Source organism: Sus scrofa, chromosome 12 (genome assembly GCF_054392235.1).
Source record: "Sus scrofa isolate SSC_HxYL_T2T_F1_AM1 chromosome 12, Sscrofa_HxYL_maternal_Yorkshire_Landrace_v2.0, whole genome shotgun sequence".
NCBI lineage: Eukaryota > Metazoa > Chordata > Mammalia > Artiodactyla > Suidae > Sus > Sus scrofa.
Window position 1 is genome coordinate 59,799,349 of NC_139394.1, and position 24,981 is coordinate 59,824,329.

Consider the following 24,981-nt stretch of genomic DNA (forward strand, 5'->3'; position numbering starts at 1 on the left):
CAAAAGGCTCAAACTACTGCTTTAGATTTCGAGACACTTTCCCGTCTAAGAGGGAACATCAAACAGGGCATTGAGGCCCCAACAGATGCTGAGAAACTGGCAGCAGCAGGCCGTTTCCTTGGTTGGGAAAACCATGGCCCAGTGAATCTACTTGTGTTGATGATTTTGAGGAAGAAAGAGCTGGCCAGCTAGCAAAAAAAGCAAATAACCCCAGAAAAAATTTTCCCTAGTAACAGAGATTAGTGAGAAAAATCGTAACTCCTTCCCCCCACCCACCCACACCAATGTAACCAAGCGTTAGTGACTTTGGGTATGTAACAAAAACGGAACAGTTCAGTTTTCCCAACATTCCAGAAGGCCACACTTTCCAGAGAAAACTGACGACTCTTGCTTTTCCGTTTCCTGCCTGACTCCAGTCGCTAAGAACCCATCTTGGAAACCCTGAAGAAGGAGCTGTAACTAAGAAACAGTGAGCCCGAGTCCTTCCTCTAAAGAGGCCAAATACTAGCCTTTTCATCAAGGCAGCATCCAGAATACATATTCAGGAGTTCCTGTCGTGGCTCAGCAGTTAATGAACTAGTATCCACGAGGACACAGGTTTGGTCCCTGGCCTTGCTCAGTGGACTAAGGATCCGGCGTTGCCATGAGCTGTGGTCGAGGCCTGCGGCTACAGCTCTGATCAGACCCCTAATCTGAGAACCTCCGCAGGTGCAGCCTTTTTTCTTTTAAAGACAAAAAAAAAAAGAATAAATATCAATCAAAGTGTTTCAAATCACTGGTAAACTGTCAATAAAGCAGAAGGCTCTTCTTTTATCTAAAAGAAACTCCTAGGGAGGCGGGAGACAGAAGTTGTGACATGAATAATTCAGGACAAAATAGGACTTTTTTTTTTTTCTCTTTTTGGGCACGCCTGCAGCTAGCAGCAGTTCCCGGGCCAGGGATCAAACCTGGGCCACCAAAAGATGGAGCCGCAGTCATGCCAAGAAGGCCAGGTCCTTAACCCACTGAGCCACAGAGGAACTCCCCAAACAGGAATTTTAAATTCTGGAAACTATTACTTATATCACAGTGCTGACTGGCCATGTCTTCTGCTCTGTGTTTAGCCTACTCTAGCAGCCTGTGATTTGTTGGGCTCTTAGTACCCAGCCACCCGAGCAAGCACAAGCAATGATAATCCAATTTCACAATTAAGCACAAGTCTGGCTCAGGGATTTAAACATAAGAAGTCAAACTACAAACCTATCAGTAGATGACGACTCCCGGAGAACTTTCTAATAATCTTAGAGTAAAAAAATACCTTTCTAGTCAAGAATGAAAACCCAGAGGCTATGAAGGGAAACAGTAAATCTGACGGTATAAAAATAGTCCACAGCTGCAAAATAAAATTACAAGTGACAAATTAACTGTGGCAAATTTTAAGACAGGCAAAGGATATAATGGCACAGATAAAAGAAACAGTGATGACACCAGTCAAATGGAAAAAACAACGTGCAGTTTCACATCAGTAAAGGAAATGCACAATGGAAACCTGATACCACGTCCACCCACCAGATAACAACCCCTGACAGGGCAGGTCTGGAAAGAGCCAAGAAATCAAGCACGCCCCAGACATCCTTAGTGAGAAACAGGGCCAACTAACGGCCATATTGCCTTCCATACACTTACTAAATTGTTTTTTGTTTGTCTTTTTAGGGCCGCACATTCAGCATATGGAAGTTCCCAGGCTAGGGTTTGAACAGGAGCTGCAGCTGCCGGCCTACAGCACAGCCACAGCCACGCCAGATCTGAGCCGCGTCTGCGACCTGCACCACGGCTCAAGGCGACACTGGATCCTTAACATGCTGAGCGAGGTCAAGGCTCGAACCCGCAACCTCCTGGATTCTAGGCCGGTGGTTCGTTATGGCTGAGCCACAGTGGGATGTTCTTACACCCACCCAACTTGAAAAGGCACATTCTCTCAATGGGAATTTCTCCTACGGATATGTTCGCGCAGAGGGAGACACAAAGATGTTACTGCAGCCTTATTTATACTGGCCCAATACTTCCTTATCGGTCGAAGGCCCAATAAGGAAGGAGGGCATCTCTGCAAGGGCATGTGTTGCAGCTACCACCCCCCAAACAAACAGAGGGAACAGGAAGTTCCTTAGGTACTGGTGACAACAATAAGTAACATTTCCGAGCGCACACTCAGCGCTACATAAAACATTTGATGAGGAATAATCGCCAAAGCACCATGAAATACAAAAACAAAAAGCAGCAGTAAAGAGCCAAACAGTGAAGAGTATGCTCCCACTGCATGCATTTTTTTTTTTTTAATCAGACAGACATATATGTTTGTATATACACAGAAAACTTCTGGAAGGACACACAACTGCCTCTAAGGAAAGAGGACTGGGGATTTCGGGTGTGAGGAAGCCTTGCCTTCCAAAAAATATTGTTTTAGACTGTTTGATGCTATATCATATGACGTTATCATATGCTAATAAACAAAAAGTTTCAGAAACACGGGTATAGCATGATCCCTAGCTCCTCAAAAGCATCTCATATGTATGTGTATGTTTATTTCTTTATGTCTGAGAAAGTCTGTGAGGACAGATACCAACCACCCCCAACACTATGAACTAGGAAGCATGAGCTGCAAAAGGATGGGGATAAGGAAGAGAGAGAATCCCTGGTAAAAAAAGAGTAAAAAGTATACAGGTAGGAAGTACTTTCTCTAATACAAACGAAAGGCAAGTTTGAAAAATTAGCAGACACTAGATCTGAACTAGTTGAGAATAAACTAACAGGTAAAGAACATCTGTTTGATGGAGTTCCCACTGCTGCAGTGGGTGAAAAATCCAGCCACAGCCGTGTAGGGCACAGGGGTGGCCTGGATTCAATGCTTGAATGGAAGGATTAGGCCTGGGAACTTCCACATGCCACCGGTGCGGAAGAAAGAAAGGGAAGGAAGGAAGGAGGAAAATCAATTTTAAGAGCAGTAGAAGTTGGTGATTATGTTTTGAAGACGAGTAACTGGAGAATCACCGACAGCTGACGCTAGAAGAGGCCTCGGGCATCCCAAATCTGCTTCTCTTCTTCTCCCGACCAGGAAACCAGGGCCCCACGTGGCTGGCAGTGGCCATAATGGACGAGAGCTCAGCCCTTTCTGAACTAGGTCAGGGCTTTCCCGCCAGCTCCGGGGGCTTCTCCACCCTGAGGCCCCCAGGACGGCGGGCTTACCTCTGCCACTTCTTAGCATCCTGCTAGAAACCGTCTACTAAGAGAGCACAGCACAAAGAGAAGGAGGGGAGAGGGCACCGAAGAGAAGAAACAGACGCACAGCCCTTCACGCTGGCCACGCAGAGGCTGTTCACGAGACATCAAAGAACCATCTGGATCTTTGGATCCAAGGATCACACTGCGGGGATGCGGACTTGCAAGGACAAGGGGGGGTAAGGACAGGGGAAGAGAGGACAGGGGAAAACCGGGCACACAGCCAGTGGCCTCCTCTTCCACCAACCTGGTGCGAAACCAAGGAAGAAGGTCAGAGAACAAATAAAAGGAACATGGAAGTGCCACAGAAATTTGTCATCAGCGAGGCTAATTTTACACGTAATTATAACCGACTCATGGCTGGTGAAACTGGATCCTGATTTGTCTTACCTATCACCAGGGTGCTTCAGCCCAGCGCCTCTGCTCTGACCTGGGAAGCAGTTTCAGCCTGCGATGGAGTGGGGTGAGGGTGGTGCTGGGTGCGGGAGATGGCCCACCCCCACGCCAGCTCCCGGAGCTTCTCTTTGTTTAGGCAAGTCTAGAGTTCCCTGGTGGCTTGGCCGGTTAAGGATCCAGCATGGTCCCCGCAGTGGCTGCAGTTACCACTGTGGCATGGGTTCAATCCCTGGCCTGGGCCCTTCTGCATGTCGCAGGCAAGGCCAAAAAATAATAATAATAATAATAATAATTTCAAAATTTTTCGAAAAAGCATGTAGGCAAGTCTTACATGCAAATTAACTGCTCTGGAGAAGGATCCTTCCTTCCCAGGGCTGCATGAAGAATTGTTTAAGGTGCTAGAAACCAGAAGGTTTTTCTTGCTCACAGGACACTTCACATCTTTTATCTTCTGTTAACAAACTCTACGGAATACCTATAATGTACCAAGCCAGGTCTTTATCTTAAAGCTCGGATGACATTTGGCAAGTAGTGGCTTTTGTTTTTGTTTGTTTGTCTTTTCTAGGGCCGCTCCCATGGCATATGGAGGTTCCCAGGCTAGGGGTCCAATTGGAGCTGTAGCAGCCAGCCTACGCCACAGCCACAGCAACGCAGGATCTGAGCCGAGTCTGCATCCTACACACAGCTCACGGCAACGACAGATCCTCAATCCACTGAGCAAAGCCAGGGATTGAACCTGCAACCTCATGGTTCCTAGTCGGGTTCGTTAACCACTGAGCCATGATGGGAACTCCCAGCAAGTAGTGTTTTAATACTACCAATATCTGTGTATTTTGATATGGCCCCCTTACGTGGTTATAAACTCTGTAAAAGGACCACGTAAATTCTCCAGGACGGCTGCCGTGCTCGCAATGATAAAAGAGTTTGTAGCAGCCAATGCCCAGGGAGGACTGACTTCATGCCAAGCCCCTTCTATGCCTCTAACGTAACCCTCCCGAGCAGCCCATCAGCCAGGGGTACTTTATGATTCCTGTTTTGCAAATGAGGAAACGAGGCACGAAGTAGTGAAGTAACCTGCCCACCCAGGGTTGATAACGATTCAACACCCACGCCTGTGGGGGGCTGGTCCTGCGAGATACTTTAAAGGTATTTTCTTGAATGTTCTCGACCACCTGCAAAGCAAGTAGGATTATTCCTGCGCTAGAGGCAATGAAACTAACATCGAGAGAGGCGAAACGGCTCTCTGGCAATTATTATTTTTCTCACCGGAGCAACACAGCAGTCACAACGGTCATAGCCAGGTCGTGTGTGAGAGTCCCTTTACTCCACTGGAGACCCCAGGGGCTAACCCTAAAATCTCTCCAGCTGGCCTCTCCACACCTACCTGCAGCCAGGTCTGTTATCTACCCAGCCACCTGCCCGTCTGTCTACCCATCTTTTTTTTCCCCCAAATCCAAAGTGGAGCAGAGTTATTTACAGACTTTAAAAAATTATTTCTGGAGCTCCCGTTGTGGCTCAGCGGGTTAAGAACCCGATTAGTATCCATGAGGGTAGGGGTTCCATCCCTGGCCTCGCCCAGGGGCTTAAGCATCTGGCATTGCCCACAAGCTGCAGTGTGAGTCCCAGAGGCGGCTCGGATCTGGCGTTGCGGTGGCTGTGGTGTAGGCTGGCGGCTGCAGCTCCGACTGGACCCCTCGCCTGGGAACTTCCCTGTCACAGGTGTGGCCATGAAAAGAAAAACAAGTATATCTCCAGGTCCTCTTCCAAGAGACCAAAATACTTTTGATACGGAACCCCTTTGTAAAGAGGTCCTTTCATGCCCTTTAAAGGACTAAAAGTGCTGCCTTTGAAAAACCACCAACAAAAAGACCAGCTTCCTGTAAAGCTGATTCTAAGCATAATTTTGGTGCCACCTGAAATGCCTGCGCGGCCTCCTGCGATCCACATCTTTTCTCAGCTGGGGAGGCTGTTATAATCCTGGTCTCCAAGAAGCACTGAGAATAGAAGTTCATAGGCTTTTCCTTTTTTTTTTTTTCTTCTTCTTCTTCAGCAATTTTCAACTCTCTGGCTGCAGGGCTTTGGATTCTGCACTGCAAGCTAACGGATTCAAAAGCAGGCCACTTTCATTTTCATTTCGCATTTATTCTTGTCACAGAAAAATACTTTTTCAGGAAAGAGCAATAACATCTCATGCCTAACCTCCTGGAATTTAATTGTATAGAAGGCATTTTCATAGGACTTATCTTCCTGGCAACTCCTAGTGTTCTTTGGAAAAGCTTCACGAATGCAGAAAGGCATAAATTTATCAAGTGAAGTACCATAAACTCTCAACTACCTGACACAGTGAGGAAACGTGGCATTCAAATAGTCCCATTAAAAAAGTCACCCAACATGAATTACGCCTCAAATAAGGATGAAAAAGTCATTCTACTGGTGATTTATGGACAAAAACTTTTCTAAGAATTACAACATCATAAAGTCTACCTAATAAACCACAGTGAACACTGTTTAATCTTTCTTTCTTACTTTTTTTTTCTTTGCCTTTTCTAGGGCCGAACCCTCGGCATATGGAGGTTCCCAGGCTAGGGGTGGAATCGGAGCTGTGGTCGCTGGCCTACACCAGAGCCACAGCAACTTGGGAAACGAGCCTCGTCTACAACCTACACCACAGCTCACGGCAACGCCGGATTCTTAACCCATTGAGTGAGGCCAGGGATCGAACCCGCAACCTCATGGTTCCTAGTCGGATTTGTTAACCACTGAGCCACGCGGGGAACTCCAGCACTGTTTAATCTTTCTGATGATTAAGAACGGTCTAGAGGATTTGCACTATAAACAGGATTTGTCTTGGCATTGCAGCAGCACGCCAGGTAACAGGGAATTCTAGCCGAAGATGCGCCAGATGACAGTGGACCGTATTCTGATAAAGTAGAATTCGGCTTCTCAACAACTGGCTTAGGGTTCAGACAGCCCCGCATCAGAATCCTGGTTTTCCACTTAGCTGTGAGGTCTGAGGGCACATTATATAAGCTCTTGAAGGTTCTTCTCCTCGGTGTAAAAAATATTCCTCTGCTGGAATGTTCTGCTCTCTTTCCAACTCCATCGGTGATTTGAGGTGCAAGTTCGACTTGGCCTCAATACTTTTTTTGTAAAGAAGGAAAAAGCCACCAAAACCGTTTAATAATAGGAGGTTTCTAGGCCTGACAAGTTGCTATCAAATACATCTTAAATCTGGAGGATAACTGCCAGAGGATTATTTTAAATGTTTGCAGAGTGGGAGCTCAGAGAAAGGGAAGATGTGAGGAAGAAGAGGAGATTTGAATGGAGGCCTTTGTAGAGCAGATGCAACCTCCTTCCCCTTCTATCGAAAGAAAGGGTCTCCCTGACGCTGCAGAGGTTTGTGAGCGCCCCCATGTGGTGGATTATCTGAATTTCATCCCTAAGACCGGCTGTAGTTCGGGTAGAAACAGACCCGATTATTTGGGGGGAAAAAAAACAAAACAAAACAGAATTTTAAAGAAAGCTGTCATTTTCTAGTCAAGTTTTTGATTTCTCCTAGAAAATTCTAAAGTATTCACATGAAGGTCCTTAAATATCGTCATACTGTATTTAATAACTGCCTGGTGTTTTTTAATGCCGGGTGCTTAATCAGCAAATCCTGAGATCACCACCAAACGGGAGTCTACATACAAGATTTCAAAATATGGCCAGACTGCAAGCATTAAGAAGAACAAAGTCCATTATTACTGCAGCGTCCTCGGGAGGCCCTATAATTAATAACTAGCAGAGATTATTAATAGAAAAAAGCAAAACTTATTCCTTTACATCTTCTTAGCCCTATAGGTTAAGATGAATCATAATGCTATCTTTCGCAAATACAGTTATTAATAATATATCATGAAACAATATTTAGCTCCGTTTCTAATACAGGTGATTTAGGTAACATTAAAATGAGTTTGCATAGCTTGACCCCAATATACAGACTTCCTAGTACTTGAAGAGGAGAAAAAGCTCTGCCAACTGAAACCACTTGAGGTCTATATAGTAAGACTGGCGGATCCTGATAAAATAAAATAAAAAAACTCTTTTTTTTGTCTTTTTGCCTTTTCTTAGGGCTGCCCCCGTGGTATATGGAGGTTCCCAGGCTAGGGGTCTAATCGGAGCTGTAGCCACCAGCCTACATCACAGCCACAGCAACGTGGGATCCGAGCTGAGTCTGCAACCTACACCACAGCTCATAGCAACACCAGATCCTTAACCCGCTGAGCAAGGCCAGGGATCGAACCCGCAACTTCATGGTTCCTAGTCGGATTCGTTAATCACTGAGCCACGACTGAGCCACGACGGGAACTCCTAAAAACTTATATAACAGACCAACTGTGCAGTAACAAATGATGCCAGACAGAGAGGGTAAAGTTACAAATTACACGTATCAAAATATTCCAACTCTGTTACAAATAAGACTCCCATTGTTTACCGAAATTAAAGTTTGTTTGAAATCTGAGTGGGTTGATAACTGACTATCAGAAATCAGGCAACTAATCTAAACCAACCTCCCTGGTGACATAAAGAGGTGATACTTGGAGAAAACTGTTTTGTAAAAAACCATCTCACATTGTTTTATCTAAAAACCTATACTCCTACATTTTCCCACATTTAAGATCAGGCATGGAGTTCCCTGGTGACCTCCCGGTTAAGGATTGGGCATTGTCACTGCTGTGGTTCAGGTTCAATCCCTGGCCCAGGAACTTCCACAGTGCCGTGGGCCCGGCCAAAATAGCATAACATCGGGCAGCAGAAAACACTTCCTGAGATACCAAAGTTTGGATCTTTGGTATGAACAATGGCCAATGGAAAGGGAGGGTAAGAGAGAACCGGTTTGGGGTCAGTTTTAAGCTCAGATTTAAAGGATTAGCTTACGCAGTCACCAGTGTTTTCCTAAATTGATCAGATTAGGAATGTCTTATTAATTCTCGACATTGTGGTGAGGGGGTTGAGGGTGAGGTCCCAGTCTGCTTCAGGCCAGTGCCTCCCACACCCCCCAAAAATCCCCTCAAAGCCGGAGGAGTGTCTGCACCTCTAGAAAAGTAAGGCCGAAGAAGTCAGATCTCAATAATCGACTTAATCGGGGTGGGGGATCTATACTTTCGCCTGGAACTGGCCCCTCGGAAAAGAAAATGAATCGTTCAAGACGCTGGGCACTGCAGACGCAGAATCCCAGCTCCGGAATATCAGGGAAGTTTTCCGGCTGGAGCAGAGGCTAAGCACCTTCCAGGCCGTCTAGACAGGGAGCACGGCGGGGCTCCGTGGAAATACAGCACTGACACAAAGCATGAGCTTCCTGCACTGTCACGGTGACACCCAACTAAGTGAATTCCTGCAGCGTGTCTTGCCTCGCCAGCATATTCGCTGCAAAACATGGAACGGACACTTAAAATAGAAATCGAGATGACAGGCAATATTTTGGAAACCAGGTCTTCCGCAAGCTGTGGAAAAATCTGGGTGGCCCAGACTCCTTCCTCTCTTAAAATAAGACTGCTTTTCCTCCCACCCTAGAAAGAGGTGGAAATGTTTACATGGATACATCTGATGTGTTGACACAGCTCTTAGCAATAAGTCCTTCAAAAGGGCGATCTTTTCCTTCAGTTTCTGCAACAAAGCTCTGATTGTCACCGTAAGCTGAAAAGAAAAGAACACAGCCTCAGTATGCCAGTCTGGAGGTGGCGGGGCCCCTGAATAAATCATGTAACCTCTGCTTTACAAACTGTGCTCCAATCAGGGCCGGGCTGGCAGAGACGCTGAGAGCCTCAGGGTCTCCCGGGCCGGCCACCCACCTGACGCTTGTACCCAACTCTGCAACCTGACCAGGTGGTGAGCTGGTCCATTCCGAACCCTGAACCCTGACATCAACCGGACACGGTCACTTTGCTGTCATCATCAGCTGAACTCTCTCCCCTGAGTATCCACCCTCTGATCCAGTCTGTCTCCCTCGGAGCCCGGCAGGAAAGTGGGTGTCCCCAGGTTATGATCACCGGCGAAAATCTCATGGTTCCCTCAACCGCACTTCAAAGGACAAGGCATCAAGTCCCACTGCCATCCCGGCCAGTCTTCCCTAAACACACTGGTATACTCACAAGCCAGTAAAAGTGTTCCTGCAGTGAGTCCTTTTCCTAGGAGGGTGGGAACTCTCGGCAATTCACAAGCCCAGAGGACATGTTTTGTTTCTGACTCCAAGTGCTGCCTTCAAGGACTGCCCAGGAGGGCTGGGGAGAAAGCCCCTCGGGAACTTGAAAATATGGAAAATGACTAGCCAACCATGGAGAGAGTCAGAGATGGGTTTAAAGAGACAGACGATCGCAGATTTCACGTGCTACCTCGTTAAAAGGGGGGCTCACACAACTGCGGCGGGAGCAGCAGCTCTCTCCCCGGAGCAGGGTCGCACTAAGGAACACCGGGCTGAACACCAGAGGCTGGCCAAGGGCTACACACATCCAGCGACCCTCCAGGGTGGCAGCAGCCAAGACACGTCTGCCCTTAACTATTCTAATACCCCTGGGGACCACAGGAAAACCACCCACAATGTTTGGGGGGCAACGCCGAGGAAAGCAGATCCCCCCTCACTCAAAAAGCAGAAAGCCAAACAAATAAAGAACAACACACACACACACACACACACACACACACACACATCCCCTGGGTCTCAGAAGACTCTACAAAATTAAATGTCAAGAGCATTCAATGGATCGAAGAGTATGTAGCTATTATAAAGTAGGACTGAAATATCTCAACTTGTTAACACAGAAAGCTATCCATAAATATGTATTAAAAGATATCAAGTTGTAAAATGAAATGTCGCCCACAGAGAGGGAAAAAGCAACCCGGGAACTAAAGACAGCAAAACATCAAGCGGGGTTATCTTTAAGGAGTGGGATTTCCTAATATTTTATTAGAAAATGACTACCTTCATAACCACGAAAAATTTCCGTCATGATCATTTAACAGAAGCGTTCCAAAGCGGAGAAAAGGATAGAAAGGCAAAGCCATGTTTTAAGCTAACACAGCCCTGGCAACAAGCACTGACAGAGAGATTAGAAAAAAATAAATCATTTGCCAATCCCCCCCCCCCAAGGATTGTAAATGCAAAAGTCTTTTTTAAAATATTAGCAAAGCAAATTCAGAGTGATATTAAAAAGGACACTACACCACCACCAGGTAGAACTTCGAGTAATTTAAGAATAGTTTGGTGTTAGGAAATCTGATAATAAAGCTCAGAGTGTGACTCACTAGAAAGAGACTAAAACACAGGATGAACACAGCATGGAAGAAGTTAATGAAAAATAAAACGGAGAAAGAAAATTAAGAATGGATCAGTATGGCCTTAACTGCAGTATCATTTAACTCTGGTCCAGAAGTTCTAACCAATGCAATATGAGAAGTTAACGAAAGACACAAGAGCTAAAAAGAAGGAAATGAAATTATCATCTGCAGGTTGATAACAGTCTACTTGGTAAAGTTAAGAGGACCAACCGAGGAGTTCCCATCGTGGCTCAATGGTTAATGAACCTGACTAGCATCCATGAGGGTGTGGCTTCGATCCCTGGCCTCACTCAGGGATCCAGCGTTTTTAAGGATCCAGCGCTGCCGTGAGCTGTGGTGTAGGTCTCAGACACCGCTGGGATCCCAAGCTGCTGTGGCTGTGGTGTAGGCCAGCAGCTACAGCTCCGATTGGACCCCTCATCTGGGAACCTCCATAAGACACAGGTGTGGCTCTAAAAAGACAAAAAAGTCCAAAAAAAAGAGGACCAATTGAAAGATGACTAGAAACAGGATAAAAATTCAGGATGCTGAATTTTTTTCAGAAAATGAAGACATTTCAGGGCATTCCTAGATTCAAGTAATAGCTAGGGAGAATTTTTTTTTTAATTATTATTTTAAAACATTAACAATACCAACAAAATCTAAAAAATATCTAGCACAGTGCCTGGCATATTAGTAACTGCAGAAAATACTGCTGAGTAAAAGAAAACGCTCAATACTGCAAAAATGTAAATGCTACCCAAATGAATCTACAGATAGACTACACGCCTATTCAAAATCCCATTTGAAGTCCTTTTATTGGAGAAGAGGTGGTAATTGAGGCACAGCACAATTTTTTTTTTTTTTGGCTTTTTAGGGCCACAGGTGTGGCTTATGCAAGTTCCCAGGCTAGGGGTCAAATGGGAGCTACAGCTGAGCTGCCAGCCTGTGCCACATCCACGGCAATGCAGGATCCATGCCACATCTTCCACCTACACCACAGCTCATGGCAATGCTGGATCCTTAACCCACTGAGTGGGGCCAGGGATCGAACCCCAGTCCTCATGGATACTAGTTGGGTTCACTGACCACTGCGCCAAGACGGGAACACCACAAAATTCTTTTTAATAAAGCTAAGCAGAATTACCCTACACGGAGAATAAGCAAAGGGAAATATAGAACAATCACAGATATGAGTAGCAAAGGAAGCCTTCAACAATCAGATGTTAATTAAATCTTTACAAAAAGCTGCAGGAGTATGACGCTGGCAGTTGCCAATGGCGTCATTGGTGCAACAGAACAGAAGGTCCAGAAACAGGGCAACTGTATACAACTTCGGGACATGAAATATGGAAGGCATCCTACCTTGGTGGGGAAAGGGAATTAATAATTTAGCAAATGGGGAAAAAAATTAGATGTCTACAAACACAAAATAAATTTCAGATTTACAAAAATGTGTGTTAAAAAATTAAAAATGAAAAAAGCCTAAAGAAAATTTAGATAATTAGGCAAAATATTTCTATAATCTCTGCCTGTGAAAGGCCTTTCTAGGCATTATCTCCTATAAGAGAAGGTCATAAATAAAAATAATGATAATTTCAAATAAAATTTTAGAACAAATTTATGTTTTATTTTTTAAATTTTTATGGGTTTTTTTTTTTTTCTTTTTTTTTTCTTTTTAGGACAGCACCTGTAGCATATGAAAGTTCCCAGGCTAGGGGTCAAATCGGAGCTGCAGCCGCCAGCCTACCACAACCACAGCATCACGGGATCCGATCCATGTCTGTGACCTACACCACGGCTCACAGCAATGCCAGATCCTTAACCTACTGAGCAAGGCCAGGGATCGAACCAGCGTCCTCATGCACACTAGTCAAGGTCATTAACCACTGAGCCACAACAGGAACCCCAAATTTAAAATGTTTTTAAGGAGTTCCCGTCGTGGCGCAGTGGTTAACGAATCCGACTAGGAACCATGAGGTTGCAGGTTCGGTCCCTGCCCTTACTCAGTGGGTTAACGATCTGGCGTTGCCGTGAGCTGTGGTGTAGGTTGCAGACGCGGCTCGGATCCCTCGTTGCTGTGGCTCTGGCGTAGGCCGGTGGCTACAGCTCCGATTCAACCCCTAGCCTGGGAACCTCCATATGCCGAGGGAGCGGCCCAAGAAATAGCAACAACAACAACAACAAAAGACAAAAAAAAAAAAAAAGACAAAAAAAATAAAATAAAATAAAATGTTTTTAAAATGTCATTTACAAAATCAAAATCCAAATTAATAGAAAAATATATGTGCCAAATATGCCAGATCAAAACTTAACATATATATATATATATATATAGAGAGAGAGAGAGAGAGAAAACACTTTGAAACTAATAAATTAGGTTAAGGACATATATATAACAGGCAATTCCAAAAGGAAGAAATAAAAACATCCAGCAGTTCCTGCTGCTGCACAGCAGAATTGACAGCATCTCTGCAGCACAGGAATTAAGATTCCATCCCCCCGCCCAGCACAGTGGGTTGAGGATCCAGAATTGCTGCACCTGTGGCATAGATTGCACCTGTGGCTCAGATCGGATCCCTAGCCTGGGGACTTAATACGCAAAAAAAGAAAAAAGAAATACAAACATCCAATTAATATATGAAAAGATGTTTCATGGCATAAGTGATTTTTAAAAATGCATATTAAACTATTGTATACTTTCACCTAAGAGAGTGAGATTTTTTTAAAGATAATCAGAATTGGTATAGAAATGTAATTCTGAGCCATTTTTAAGATGCTTAAAATTTTAAACAGCCTACATCCAGAAGGCCTACACTGAGGACTTTAATCTGGGCAATAATTAAGTCACACTCAAAACTCACTTACAGTTAAAAATAATCTAATGGTCCAGGAAGCTGGTACTGCCTAAATGCATCAGGATCTAAACTTTAAAAATGAAACCATGCATTTGCTAGAAAAAAACAGGAATAAATTCCTTTACAACCTACAAATAGCACATGCTATAAGTGAAAATATAGCAGCAACTATAAAATTGGGTGGTGAAGATCGCTGTGCAACTATAAATGTAATAAAATTCACTGGGCTAAAAAAAGGAAAAGAAAATACATCAGCAATTAAAAGCTGATAGTCAACTTCATTAAAAACAAAAACAAAAACAAAAAAACAGCAAACTTTCTCAAGGCAGAAGATACCATGAGCAAAGGCAAACAATAAAAGATAAAGGCGAGGAGATAATGACAACATATCACAAAGAGCTAATCTTCCCAGTACACAGGGAGCTCTTAAACATTAAAAAGACCAACAAGCTGCAAGGAAGCAGGTGGTGCAGCAGGCTGAAGATCCAGTGTTGTAACTGCTGTGGTGAGGGTTCCATCCCCCGCCTGGGGAGTCCCACATGCCCTGGTGCAGCCAAACAGAAGGGAGTTCCCGTTGTGGCTCAGTAGTTATAAACCCGACCAGTATCCAGTTCGATCCCTGGCCCTGCTCAGTGGGTTAAGGATGACGCGTTGCTGCGAGCCTCAGTGCAGGTTGCGGATGTGGCTCAGATCTGGCGTTGCTGTGGCTGTGGTGTAGGCCGGCAGCTGCAGCTCCGATTCAACCCCTACCCTGGGAACTTTCATATGCTGTAGGAGCAGCCAAAAAAAAAAAAAAAAAAAAAAAGCAAGAAAATAAATTAAAAAAAGACCAATGATCCAATAGAAAAATGGGTCAAAGACAAAATTTAGTTCATAGAATATATATATACACATATATACATATTTGTATTTGCATATAGTGCTAATGCATGTGAAAACCACTTGATTCATAACACGAAAAATGCAAAATTAAAACTTCACTGGAAGGTGAGGGAGCTTAAGAGGTACAAATTTATAAAGTAAATAAATTAAAGGGATGCAATGTACAGCACAGGGAACATAATAACGTGAGATAACTTTATACGGTGACAGATGGGAACGAGGCTTATCTGGTGATCATTCTGTAATGTGCAAAAATACCCAATCACTATGTTGTATGTCTGAAGCTAATATAATACTGCAAGTCAATTATACTTCAATTAAAACATAAAATACAACTACACTAAAATGTTTTATCTCAATTACCAGGTTGGCAAAAATTCAGAAGACGGACGACAACACCCTGTGCCGCCCAGGCTGTGAAGCCAACCCTCTGGAGGGGAACTTAGCAACAGGCAAAAAAAAACCCCCCAAAAAACCCCACATATGCCTTGTTCTGAGAATTCACCTTTAAGAGACCCTCCATACAAATACAACATTTTCAGGCAACGATACTCCAATAAATTTTTTTAAAAAAATAATAAAAGAACCTCTATAAATAAAAAAAAATTGCAAAGCTATTTATTGCAGACTGATTTATAACAGCAGAAGACCAGAAACAATTTAAATGCTCATTCTTAGGAGACAGGTTAACAAACTATAGGACAAACAATGGAGTACTATACAGCCCTAAAGAAGAATCAAGAAAATCTCAGTATTAACATGGAGGGATTTCTATAATATATTATTGAGTGAAAAAAGCAAGATACAGAAGAGTAATTTTTGTGTTAAAAGAAGAGAAATGAGAATACACACATGTACACACACGCAGATGCTTATTTCTGCAAAAAGTAACACAGGAAGAATAAGTGAGAAATTAATTTAAAAAATTAATTTAAAAGGTTACTAAGAAGTAGGTGAAGAAGGAATGGAAAAGAGTGAGGTGGGAACAAAATGTTGAATATACCTTCGTATATAATGGTGCGTTTTGAACTATGTGAACATTTAACATATTTACAATTAAATCAGCAGGGTTAGGGAAAAAAGCAAAACTTAAAAATGAATATAAACAGATACAAAGGAGAGCATAAGACCAAAAAAAAAAGAATCAGTTGTAATAAATTTAGACTAGAATAACCTCAGTATCTTCAGGGGGAGATTCTAAATTAAAAAAAAAAAAAAGACACAAACTCAAACTTTACTTAGTCTTGTATAATAATTCTAAAACTATTTTCTAGAAACTCTAACAGAGACTGACTAAATGAGCAAAAACATATCCATGCTTTTGGAAACCTGGGTTCTCACTGCGGGAGAAGGAAAATACTAATTTGGAATGGGGAAGCTACAAGGAAACCTGTGATGCTGGATTAGAATCAAAGGTACTGGCATGGACTCATGCTTTTCTAAAAAACATATTTCCTCACCCAATCCCACCACTAATCTTTTTACAGTCTGCAAGCTATGGACGATTTTTACATTCTGAAATGTCGCATGTAAAAAAGACTGTTATCCTTTTGTCAAGGTGAGAACTTGGCCTCTGGTCCTGCAAAGCGTGAAAGATTTACCACCTGGGGAAAGGGTACCAACCCTTGAACTGGATTATAAAAGTGTTAGAAACTCTTCAGGTAAGCTCGGAGAAATGAAACAGATGTCACGTTTCATTTAGTCTCGGTGATTAAATTAGCCATTAACAGACGGATTGCAACGCCAATTCGACATGTGTAAACATATAGGTCACTACACACACACACACACACACACACACACTCAGAAAGGGAGGGCCCTCAGACCTCAGCGCTCAAATAAATCATCGGAAGAACCGATCCTCCCCGGGTCTTACCTTGGTTGTATTTTCACCATTTCTTTCATACTGATTCCGTTGTTGAATTTTCTCAGCAATCTCTTGTGCAATTTGGCAGGTAGAATCGTACGTGGAGAACCTGTGTCAAGGTCATAAAGGGAGAAAAAATGCTGAAGGTGCTTTCCGGGAAACTTTTGCACCATCTAGTTTCAGGGATTTTTGTTTGTTTGTTTGTTTGTTTTTGTCTTTTCACCATTTCTAGGGCCGCTCCCACAGCATATGGAGGTTCCCAGGCTAGGGGTCGAATCGGAGCTGTAGCCTCCGGCCTACACCACAGCATCGCGGGATCCAATCCACGTCTGCAACATACACCACAGCTCACGGCAACGCCGGATCCTTAACCCACAGAGCAAGGCCAGGGATCGAACCCGCAACCTCATGGTTCTAGTCAGATTTGATAACCACTGAGCCATGACGGGAACTCCTAGGTTTCAGTTTTTAATTCCAGTCGCAAATTCAAACAGAAAGGAAGGATGAGAACAGCAGCAGTAATGGCAACGCAGGTTGAAAGGTACTTAACAAGAGCCAGGCTCCATCTGAGCGCTTCATGTGTACTAACTCACTTATCCACCCAAGAACGCTGGGAGGGGGGGTTACCATCCTCATGGAACACTCGAGAATATAAGGCACAGAGGTGGAGCAACTGGCCCTAGTGATACCACCAGCTGCAAACCAAGGCTGCCTGGCTCAGCCTGCGCTGCTCACCACTGTGCGATCCTGCCGCCGATCAGCCTCTGTATTTGTCCATTCGCAAAACATCCCTCAAACATTTCTGGAGGGCTGCCTCTGTGCTGAGCACGGCTCCAGGCACCGGAGGATCCAGCAGTGAACAAAATGGACAAAGTCCCTGCTTTCAAGGATTCAGTGAAGGGCAAACGGCATAAAACAAACCACAGCATAGGATGTCAGGTGTTGCTATGTGCAGAGAAGTGAGGCAGGATAAAAGGATGGAGAGTGACAGGTGAGGGAGCTAGCCAGGCAGCTGCTTGGGGAAGAGCTACAGAGGACAGGCACACAATGCTCTGGGGACAAAGGACACACACCCACCTGCCATCTAAACTAATGAGAATTTTCTCAAAGCATGTCCTGAGCTTCTGTTATCCAACAGCGTGGGAGCTTTGAAGGATTCACAGTGAATCCCCAATCATGCCTATTTTTTCCCTTCGCTTACAGCCTTTTGACTTATTATCTGTTTTACAGAAAATACTTAGGTATTTTCTTTAAATGCGTACTGAAAATACCCATTTCATCTCTCCTAAAGTGCAGGGATTATGCATAGACAATAAATGTATTTTCCAGGACGGTCCCAATAAAATATACTAAAATCTGCTGTTTGACCTAATGTTCCAATTTTTGCTTAAAAAAATACACAACTCATTTCTGAAGCTCTCTGAACTCCCAAATCTCTGAACACTGAGGGAACTTGGCAAATGCCTCTTTGAGTGAAGGAAAAAAACAATCTCCAATCAGTTCCCTTAGGAATCTTACTACAGTAATTATAGCTGCGGCTAGCAACTGAGCACCTGATCTGGGCCAGGTGCTGGGAGGCTTTACATGTTTTAAAGATGTATTTATTTATTTTATTAAAGCATAGTTGATTAACAAAGTTGTGCCAATTTCTGCTGTAAGAGCTTTACATTTTTAAATTTAATAAGGATCCAATGAAGTAGTATAACCAAGCAAGACCCTATGAGACCTTCCTGGAAAAGACTCCCCCCCACCTGCCCGGCCATGTCCTCCGCTTGTCTCTTGTCTGTAGAAAAACTTTAGCCTCCTAGGCCCTCCCAGAGCTCCAAAGAGTCAATTTAGTTGGAGTCACAGTGAGAAAATGCAGAAAGGAAGGAAAACGGTGGAGCAAGACAAAATAAGAGTTAGCCATTCAACACAGTCAAAGACCTTTAGGGAGGGATGGACTGGGGCGCTGGGATTGGCATATGGAAGATGCCACGGGGGTGCGTGGAATGGTTGGCCAACGGGGGGTCCTGCTGTACAGCACAGGGAACTCTACCCAACATTCCGTGATGCTCTATATGGGAAAAGAATCCGAAAAAGAATTGATGTGTGTACATGCGTGTTCACATACAACTGAATCGCTCTGCTGTACAGCAGAAATTATCACAACCCTGTAAATCAACTCTACTTCCGTGAGACTTTAAAAAATGAAAAAAAAAAAAAAAGGCAAAGACCTGTAGTTCCTCCCTCCAGGGCTAGAGATAACATCCTGAGCCACATCCTTGGAGCTGTTTTGCAGCTACTGAAGCCCCCACCACGGGGAAGAGGCTAACTGCGTGCTGCCCACAAGCACGCAGACCCCAGACCCGCTGAAGCCAGAAGGGTGATGATGTCGAGTCCCAATGACCTCATCGCCAACCAATCAGAAGAATGTCTACAAGCTGATCCCGCAGCCCACAAGCCCCCCCCCATCTTTAAAAACCCTTCCCTGGGGTCAGCCATTGGGGAGTCCAGGCCTTTTGAACACTAGCTGCCTGGACTCCTTGCTTGGTGATCTGTAATAAAGGCTGCATTGTCCTGCACCACAACCCGGCGTCAGTAGATTGGCTTTACTGGGCGCAGGTGAGAGGACCCAGGTCCGGTGCAGTAACCAGGATCCTTAGCAACTCACCACTATAAAGCAGCATCATTCAAATATGCGTGATTTAGGCATACCATATAGGAACATACAACATTCATGATTCGTGAATATATGCACCTATCTATTCATGCACACCCACGACAGCAGGTGATACAGACCACACATGATTAAGAACAGACGAGGGAGGCTGGGTAGGAAAAGTGGGTCCTGGGCCCAGCTTTGCCATATTCCTCCTTTTTCCCTCCATACCATCACCTACGGAAGAAGGTTTAGGTCTGGCTCTGTGCTCCCAGATCGCACACATGAAAATCACTAAGAAGGTACAACGTGGAGGGGAAACGGCAAGTGCCCACGTCCCGTGTGAAATCGCTGTTGGCTGAGACACTTAGACCTGATGAGGCTGGGCCGAGAGCTTACACCTTGCCCTGAACCACAAGGGCAAAGCAGGCCTCTCCCTCCCACACGAAGGAGGAGGAGCATCTTCTAGACGAGGTGAGAGGCCCCGGGGGCAGGCGAAGATTAAAGGCAGGATATGAGCCCGGTGTGGACGGCCGAGGGATCCTCTGGGCAGCAGGGTCAAGTACAAAATGACAGACATGTGTCAGAGCTTTTCCTGCAGAGCCCTGAAGAGCAGAATAACAAGGTTCGACTTTGAGAAGTGAATCTGGGAGCTGGAGGGGGTACTTTTACCCAGCGAGTGAGGACTGGCAGAGGTCATATGAAATGCTGACAGTCAGAAGCCCAGATGTCTTGCGCCCAGTCCTCATGTTCTCGCTTCAGCTCTAAAAAGCAGTTCTGGGAGTTCCCATTGTGGCTCAGTGGGTTAAGAACCCAACACAGCATGTCTGGATTCGACCTGGACATGAGGAGCTGTAAAGCCCCCCAGGGCATTCCAATCTGCAGCAAAGCTTGAGAACCATTGGCCTGGGGGTATGAGGCAACCTCTTCATGGAATCAGACATCCAGGTGCCTAAAGCACTAGTTTAAGGAGAGTAACCTGAACTCCCCAGGCATAAATAATCGGGCATGAGACGAGAGTGAAAAGAGACCTCTCCAGCTATTCAACTCCGTAACCAGTCACCACTAGTTATTCTGTAAGGCATGAGGCTATAAAGGATTGGACTATGGCGAAAAGAAAAAAACAATGGAGATTAATGAATTAGGCCTGAAAGAAAGTTGACAAGATTTTTAGGCCAACGTGATGAAGAAGAGGGTGATGGCATGACAGAGGCAGAGGAACCGGAAAGGAGAGAACAAAAGAAAAGTTTCCAGACTAATAACTGGGCTTCTTTTCCATCACAGACACACTGCATATACAGTTAAATTGATATAAGATTTATTTAAAATACACTCGGGGGGGGGAGGAAAAAAGGTGTGAAGAGCGGAGATGAAACAAGAATGCCAGAATGTTGATAATGACAGAAACTGGATGAGGAGTATAAAGGGGCTCATTATACTATTCCACTTTGCATATTTTCCACCTCCCATAATAACATGTTTAAAGTAAACAGATCTCCCCCAAAAAAGCCTAACCTGAATGCACAACTATTAAGGGTTAAGCATCATTTTTCAAGAAACGATACAGCATCCGTACCTAAGTGGTCCTAGTGCTAAAGCTGCTTATCCCAGCAAAGTTCAGAGACAGCAACTACTTGCTATTTCTATTACACAGTGAGCTCACCACTTGCTCTGACATGCCATTAAAACAGTAACGGCGCAGAGTTCCCGTCGTGGCGCAGCGGAAACAAATCCACCTAGGAACCATGAGGTTGTGGGTTCGATCCCTGGCCTTGCTCCGTGGGTTAAGATCCGGCGTTGCCACGAGCTGTGGTGCAGGTTGCAGCCGAGGATCGGATCTGGCGTTGATGTGGCTGTGGCGTAGTCCAGTGGCTACAGCTCCAATTAGACCCCTAGCCTGGGAACCTCCATATGCCAAGGGAGTGGCCCTAGAAAAGGCAAAAAGACAAAAAATAGAAAATAAAAAAAATAAAACCGGTAACAGCTATATTCCATTTCTAAACATTAGACCACTACTCAGGAGGAAAGCATCTCTAGTGTACAATTTTTCAACAGAACAAGGGCAAAGCTGTGGTCAAGTCTGTTTTTAAGGATTTCCCAAAGTCCGATTCCATACTCCTTTCTGCTCTCCTGATCAGCAACCAGCAGAGCGCCCCGCTGTTTCACTTGCAACAGAAAGAAAGCTAAGGCAAACCACTTGAGAGTAACAGGGAAAATTACAAATACTTTTTCACTATTAAGAGGCCTGGAGTTCAGCGATCGCTTCCACCGACTTAAATGAGCTTCTTTCTGAGCTTTATTCTACCTTCTGGGTGACATGAGGGAGCTAGTGTCCAGGGGGTGGAAGGCACCTTAGCCGTGTGCATCAAGGGCCTTAAAGATGTTCATACGCTTGGACCCAGTAGGTCCACTTCTAGGGAGTCAGCCAAGGAAATAAGAGATGGAACAAACGGGCAGTCTTTGCGATTTTAAAAACCAAAAACCAAAAAGCCATAATATTTATTTATTTATTTATTTGCCTTTTCTAGGACCTCTCCTGGGGCATATGGAGGTTCCCAGGCTAGAGGTCTAATCCAAGCTGTTGCTGCCGGCCTACGCCAGAGCCACAGCAACGTGGGATCCGAGCCACCTCTGCAACCTACACCACAGCTCACGGCAACGCCGGATCCTTAACCCCCTGAGCGAGGCCAGGGCCAGGGAATCGAACCCGCAACCTCATGGTTCCTAGTCGGATTCGTTAACCACTGCACCACGACGGGAACTCCTTTTTTATTTATTTATTTTTTTCAAAAAACCATGATATTAAAAAAGGTACAGGAGTTCCCGTTGTGGCACAGCGGAAACGCATCTTACTGGTATCCATGAGGATGTGGGTTCTACCCCGGCCTCGCTCTGTGGGATAAGGATCCAGCATTGCCGTGAGCTGTGGTGTAGGTTGCAGACACCGCTCGGATCCCACCTTGCTGTGGCTAGGGGAAGCTGTACCTCTGATTCGACCCCTAGCTGGGAACCTCCATATGGGGCAGGTGCATCCCTAAAAAGCAAATAAATAAATAAATGAATAATAAAAAAGTTACAAAGAAGGGAAAGATTAAATCCTTAGTGCCTCACGGTAATTCATACGCTGCACCATCAAGCTGTATAAAAACTGTTTTCAGTGAATATTCAGTGATACAGAGAAATGTTCCTTGTTTTGTGAAATATGTAAGGTGTAGTGCATGTGTGCACACACATACACACATACATGATACAAAGGAATGCATTCATTTTAAAAACAGCAGTAGCGGGAGTTCCCATCGTGGTGCAGTGGTTAACGAATCCGACTAGGAACCATGAGGTTGCAGGTTCGATCCCTGGCCCTGGCCTCGCTCAGGGGGTTAAGGATCCGGCGTTGCCATGAGCTGTGGTGTAGGTTGCAGAGGTGGCTCGGATCCCACGTTGCTGTGGCTCTGGCGTAGGCCGGCAGCAACAGCTTGGATTAGACCTCTAGCCTGGGAACCTCCATATGCCCCAGGAGAGGTCCTAGAAAAGACAAAAAGACAAAAAAAAAAAAACCCAAAAACAAAACAGCAGTAGCCATTATTCCAAATAACAGATGGGCTTTTTTTTTTTTTTTTTCCTCTACAAATATTCAGTATTTTCTAAATTTTCAATCAAGGTGTTAAAATTGGGTGGGAAAAAAATTAATGCTGAATCAATTAAGCCATTGGTCCAGATAATGTAGATCCCAGGCAGTGGAAACTTTGATCTTGAAAAGTTAATCTCTTAATAACTAGACTGTCTGCAAGGTAAACAATTTTAAACTATGTTAGAAGTAGCATGAGATATGTTCTCTAACAAGAGCTCTGTAGAGCTATAGTGCTTTTAATTAGTAAACAAAAAACTCAAGTTCAAAATCCTATAGCAATATATTCCTTGAGTTCTTGTGTCTTTCATTCAGTCCTTGGGACCTAATTGCTGAATCAAGATCTTTGTTTTACTGCAGAAGTTGCTGCCGTAGAAAGTCTCCAGGACGTGAACACAGATAAAGGTGATCTCATCGACCTTATCAGCAAACGCACAATTTTCCTCCCAGATTCCTTTAAGTTTTTTGAAAGGCCCACAAGACCGAGATCCTAGCGCCAACCGGTTACTGACTAGCTAGTGACCATGGATTCTGAACCTCGGTCTCTCTACCCGGGAAATACGGAGGTTCACCAGACGGACTGGCATTCTACACAAAGGTTACTTCGACTTCACTTCTGCAGGAGTCCAGGGGCCTCTGCATCTGCCAGCTCCACAAGCAGGATGGGCGGGAAACCCTGGAGATGCAGCCAAGAAGGGCTAAAGGAATGCTCAGAGATTCGGACTGGAACTTAGCTCCCGGAGCGGTCTCCCGTCTCGGCCACCCCTGCCGGATCCGAGGGTGGAGGGATGCGACAGAGCCCATCCTCTCAACTCCCCCCGCCCCTGACAGCAGGGGCTGGATGGGTCCTCGCTCCCCTACCCCTCATCCCGAAAGCCCTCGGGCCCCAATGCCTAGCGATCGCCCGCTCCCCAGAAGCCCGGCCTCCCCCGGGACCGTCCGCGCGCGGCCGCCCTCACCCGGGGCTCACCAGGGGTCCGGGGCCATGGTGCAATCTCCGCCTGCTTCTCGGACACTTCCTGCTCGCAGCAGCTGACTACGGCGGCCCGCGCGGCTCACACCCCGCGGCTCGACCCGTGCGCGACCGGAACCTGCAGTTTGCAAAGTGCACATAAGCCAGGGCCTCAAAATTAGGATGAGGAAAGAAAAGCGCTCCCCCAGGGAACTGTAGGTTGGAGCCATCTGTTCCCATTAAGGGACGCGAACCGCTGGGCGCAATTAAAGTGAAATTCACTTTTAAATAAAATCTAAGCATTTCCCCAGGAACGTGGGAGCTCCTCAAGACCTCTAGCAGTTACTTAACATTGTATCCCTGCTGAAAACAAAAATAAACAAAAACTGGATTATGGTGATAATTGCACAACCGTATAAATTTACTAAAACTCACTTTAAGCATATCTTATACGTAAATTATACCTCAATATAACTTAAAAATTATTTTTATCCTATTTCAATCAAGGGACCCAAAGAAATATCATTTATATATTACAGCAGCCCTCCCATCGGAGGCAGTCCTTTATGTTTAATTTTTAGATGTCATTAGGTGCTTGATTATAATGTCACAGATTCTTTACACGGGGGAGGAGGGAATTAGTTCTGTATATTTACTGCCCCTTCAATTTCCAGAGAAGTACCTCAGAGCAAAAAGAAGCCTTCTCTCCATTTGCAAAAGGGCAAAAGAACAGGAAACCCCGCAGGCTGGGGTCTGCGCATCGTGGATCTGACGCGCATGCGCACTCCGTTACCATAACAACCGGAAAGACGCCGCACCTCCGGAGGCCGACTGTGAGCGTAGTCTCTGGGTGATGGAGAACCAAATTCAGCCCAAGGCCGAGGTGGCCAAGCTGGAACTTGAGGCCGTGATCGGATTCAACGGTGAGCCCCCAAGCATGTCTGGGCTGGGTGGTTTAGGAACCCCGGGGACGTGTAGTGAAAACTGGGAGAGTGAGACACCCACGGACTGACAGGCAGCTTGGGGCAGGAGTAGGAGCCTCGGTCAGGGCCAAGCACTGAGGGACCAGATAGCCCCTCCTGCCCAAAGGCCTTAGAGAGTCACATACTCGCTCCAAGCCTCAAAGAACGGGATGGGTCTTGCCGGCACCTAAAAGGAACCAAATGCCTCCTCACCGGACCGAAAGGGTAAGTAAGTGTAGTTTGAAAC

The 24,981-nt window shown here is 45.1% G+C and overlaps 1 protein-coding gene and 1 long non-coding RNA gene across 24 annotated transcripts in view; one reads left to right on the forward strand and one right to left on the reverse strand.

Moving 5' to 3' along the window:
• Positions 1 to 23,819, reverse strand: part of LOC100622718 (syntaxin-8) — a 251,867-nt gene extending 228,048 nt beyond the window's left edge. For 11 of the 17 annotated variants that reach the window (XR_014821848.1, XR_014821846.1, XR_014821847.1 and 8 more), the window contains exons 1-3: positions 23,791 to 23,819; positions 16,564 to 16,663; positions 9,236 to 9,330 (exon numbers count right to left, since the gene is read on the reverse strand). This is a non-coding gene — a long non-coding RNA (syntaxin-8). Of the gene's footprint in view, positions 1 to 9,235; positions 9,331 to 16,563; positions 16,664 to 23,779 lie in introns of all 17 variants that reach the window. The other 6 variants (XR_014821853.1, XR_014821854.1, XR_014821855.1 and 3 more) reach the window with 1 other exon arrangement.
• Positions 23,820 to 24,566: 747 nt separating this feature from the next.
• Positions 24,567 to 24,981, forward strand: part of CFAP52 (cilia and flagella associated protein 52) — a 38,268-nt gene continuing 37,853 nt past the window's right edge. For 6 of the 7 annotated variants that reach the window (XR_014820221.1, XM_084982715.1, XM_021066268.2 and 3 more), the window contains exon 1: positions 24,567 to 24,695. Coding sequence is in view for 2 of the 7 variants with exons in the window: in XM_084982717.1 (XP_084838843.1) it covers positions 24,626 to 24,695 (70 nt within the window). In the remaining 5 variants the exon portion in view is untranslated. 7 annotated transcript variants of the gene reach the window in all.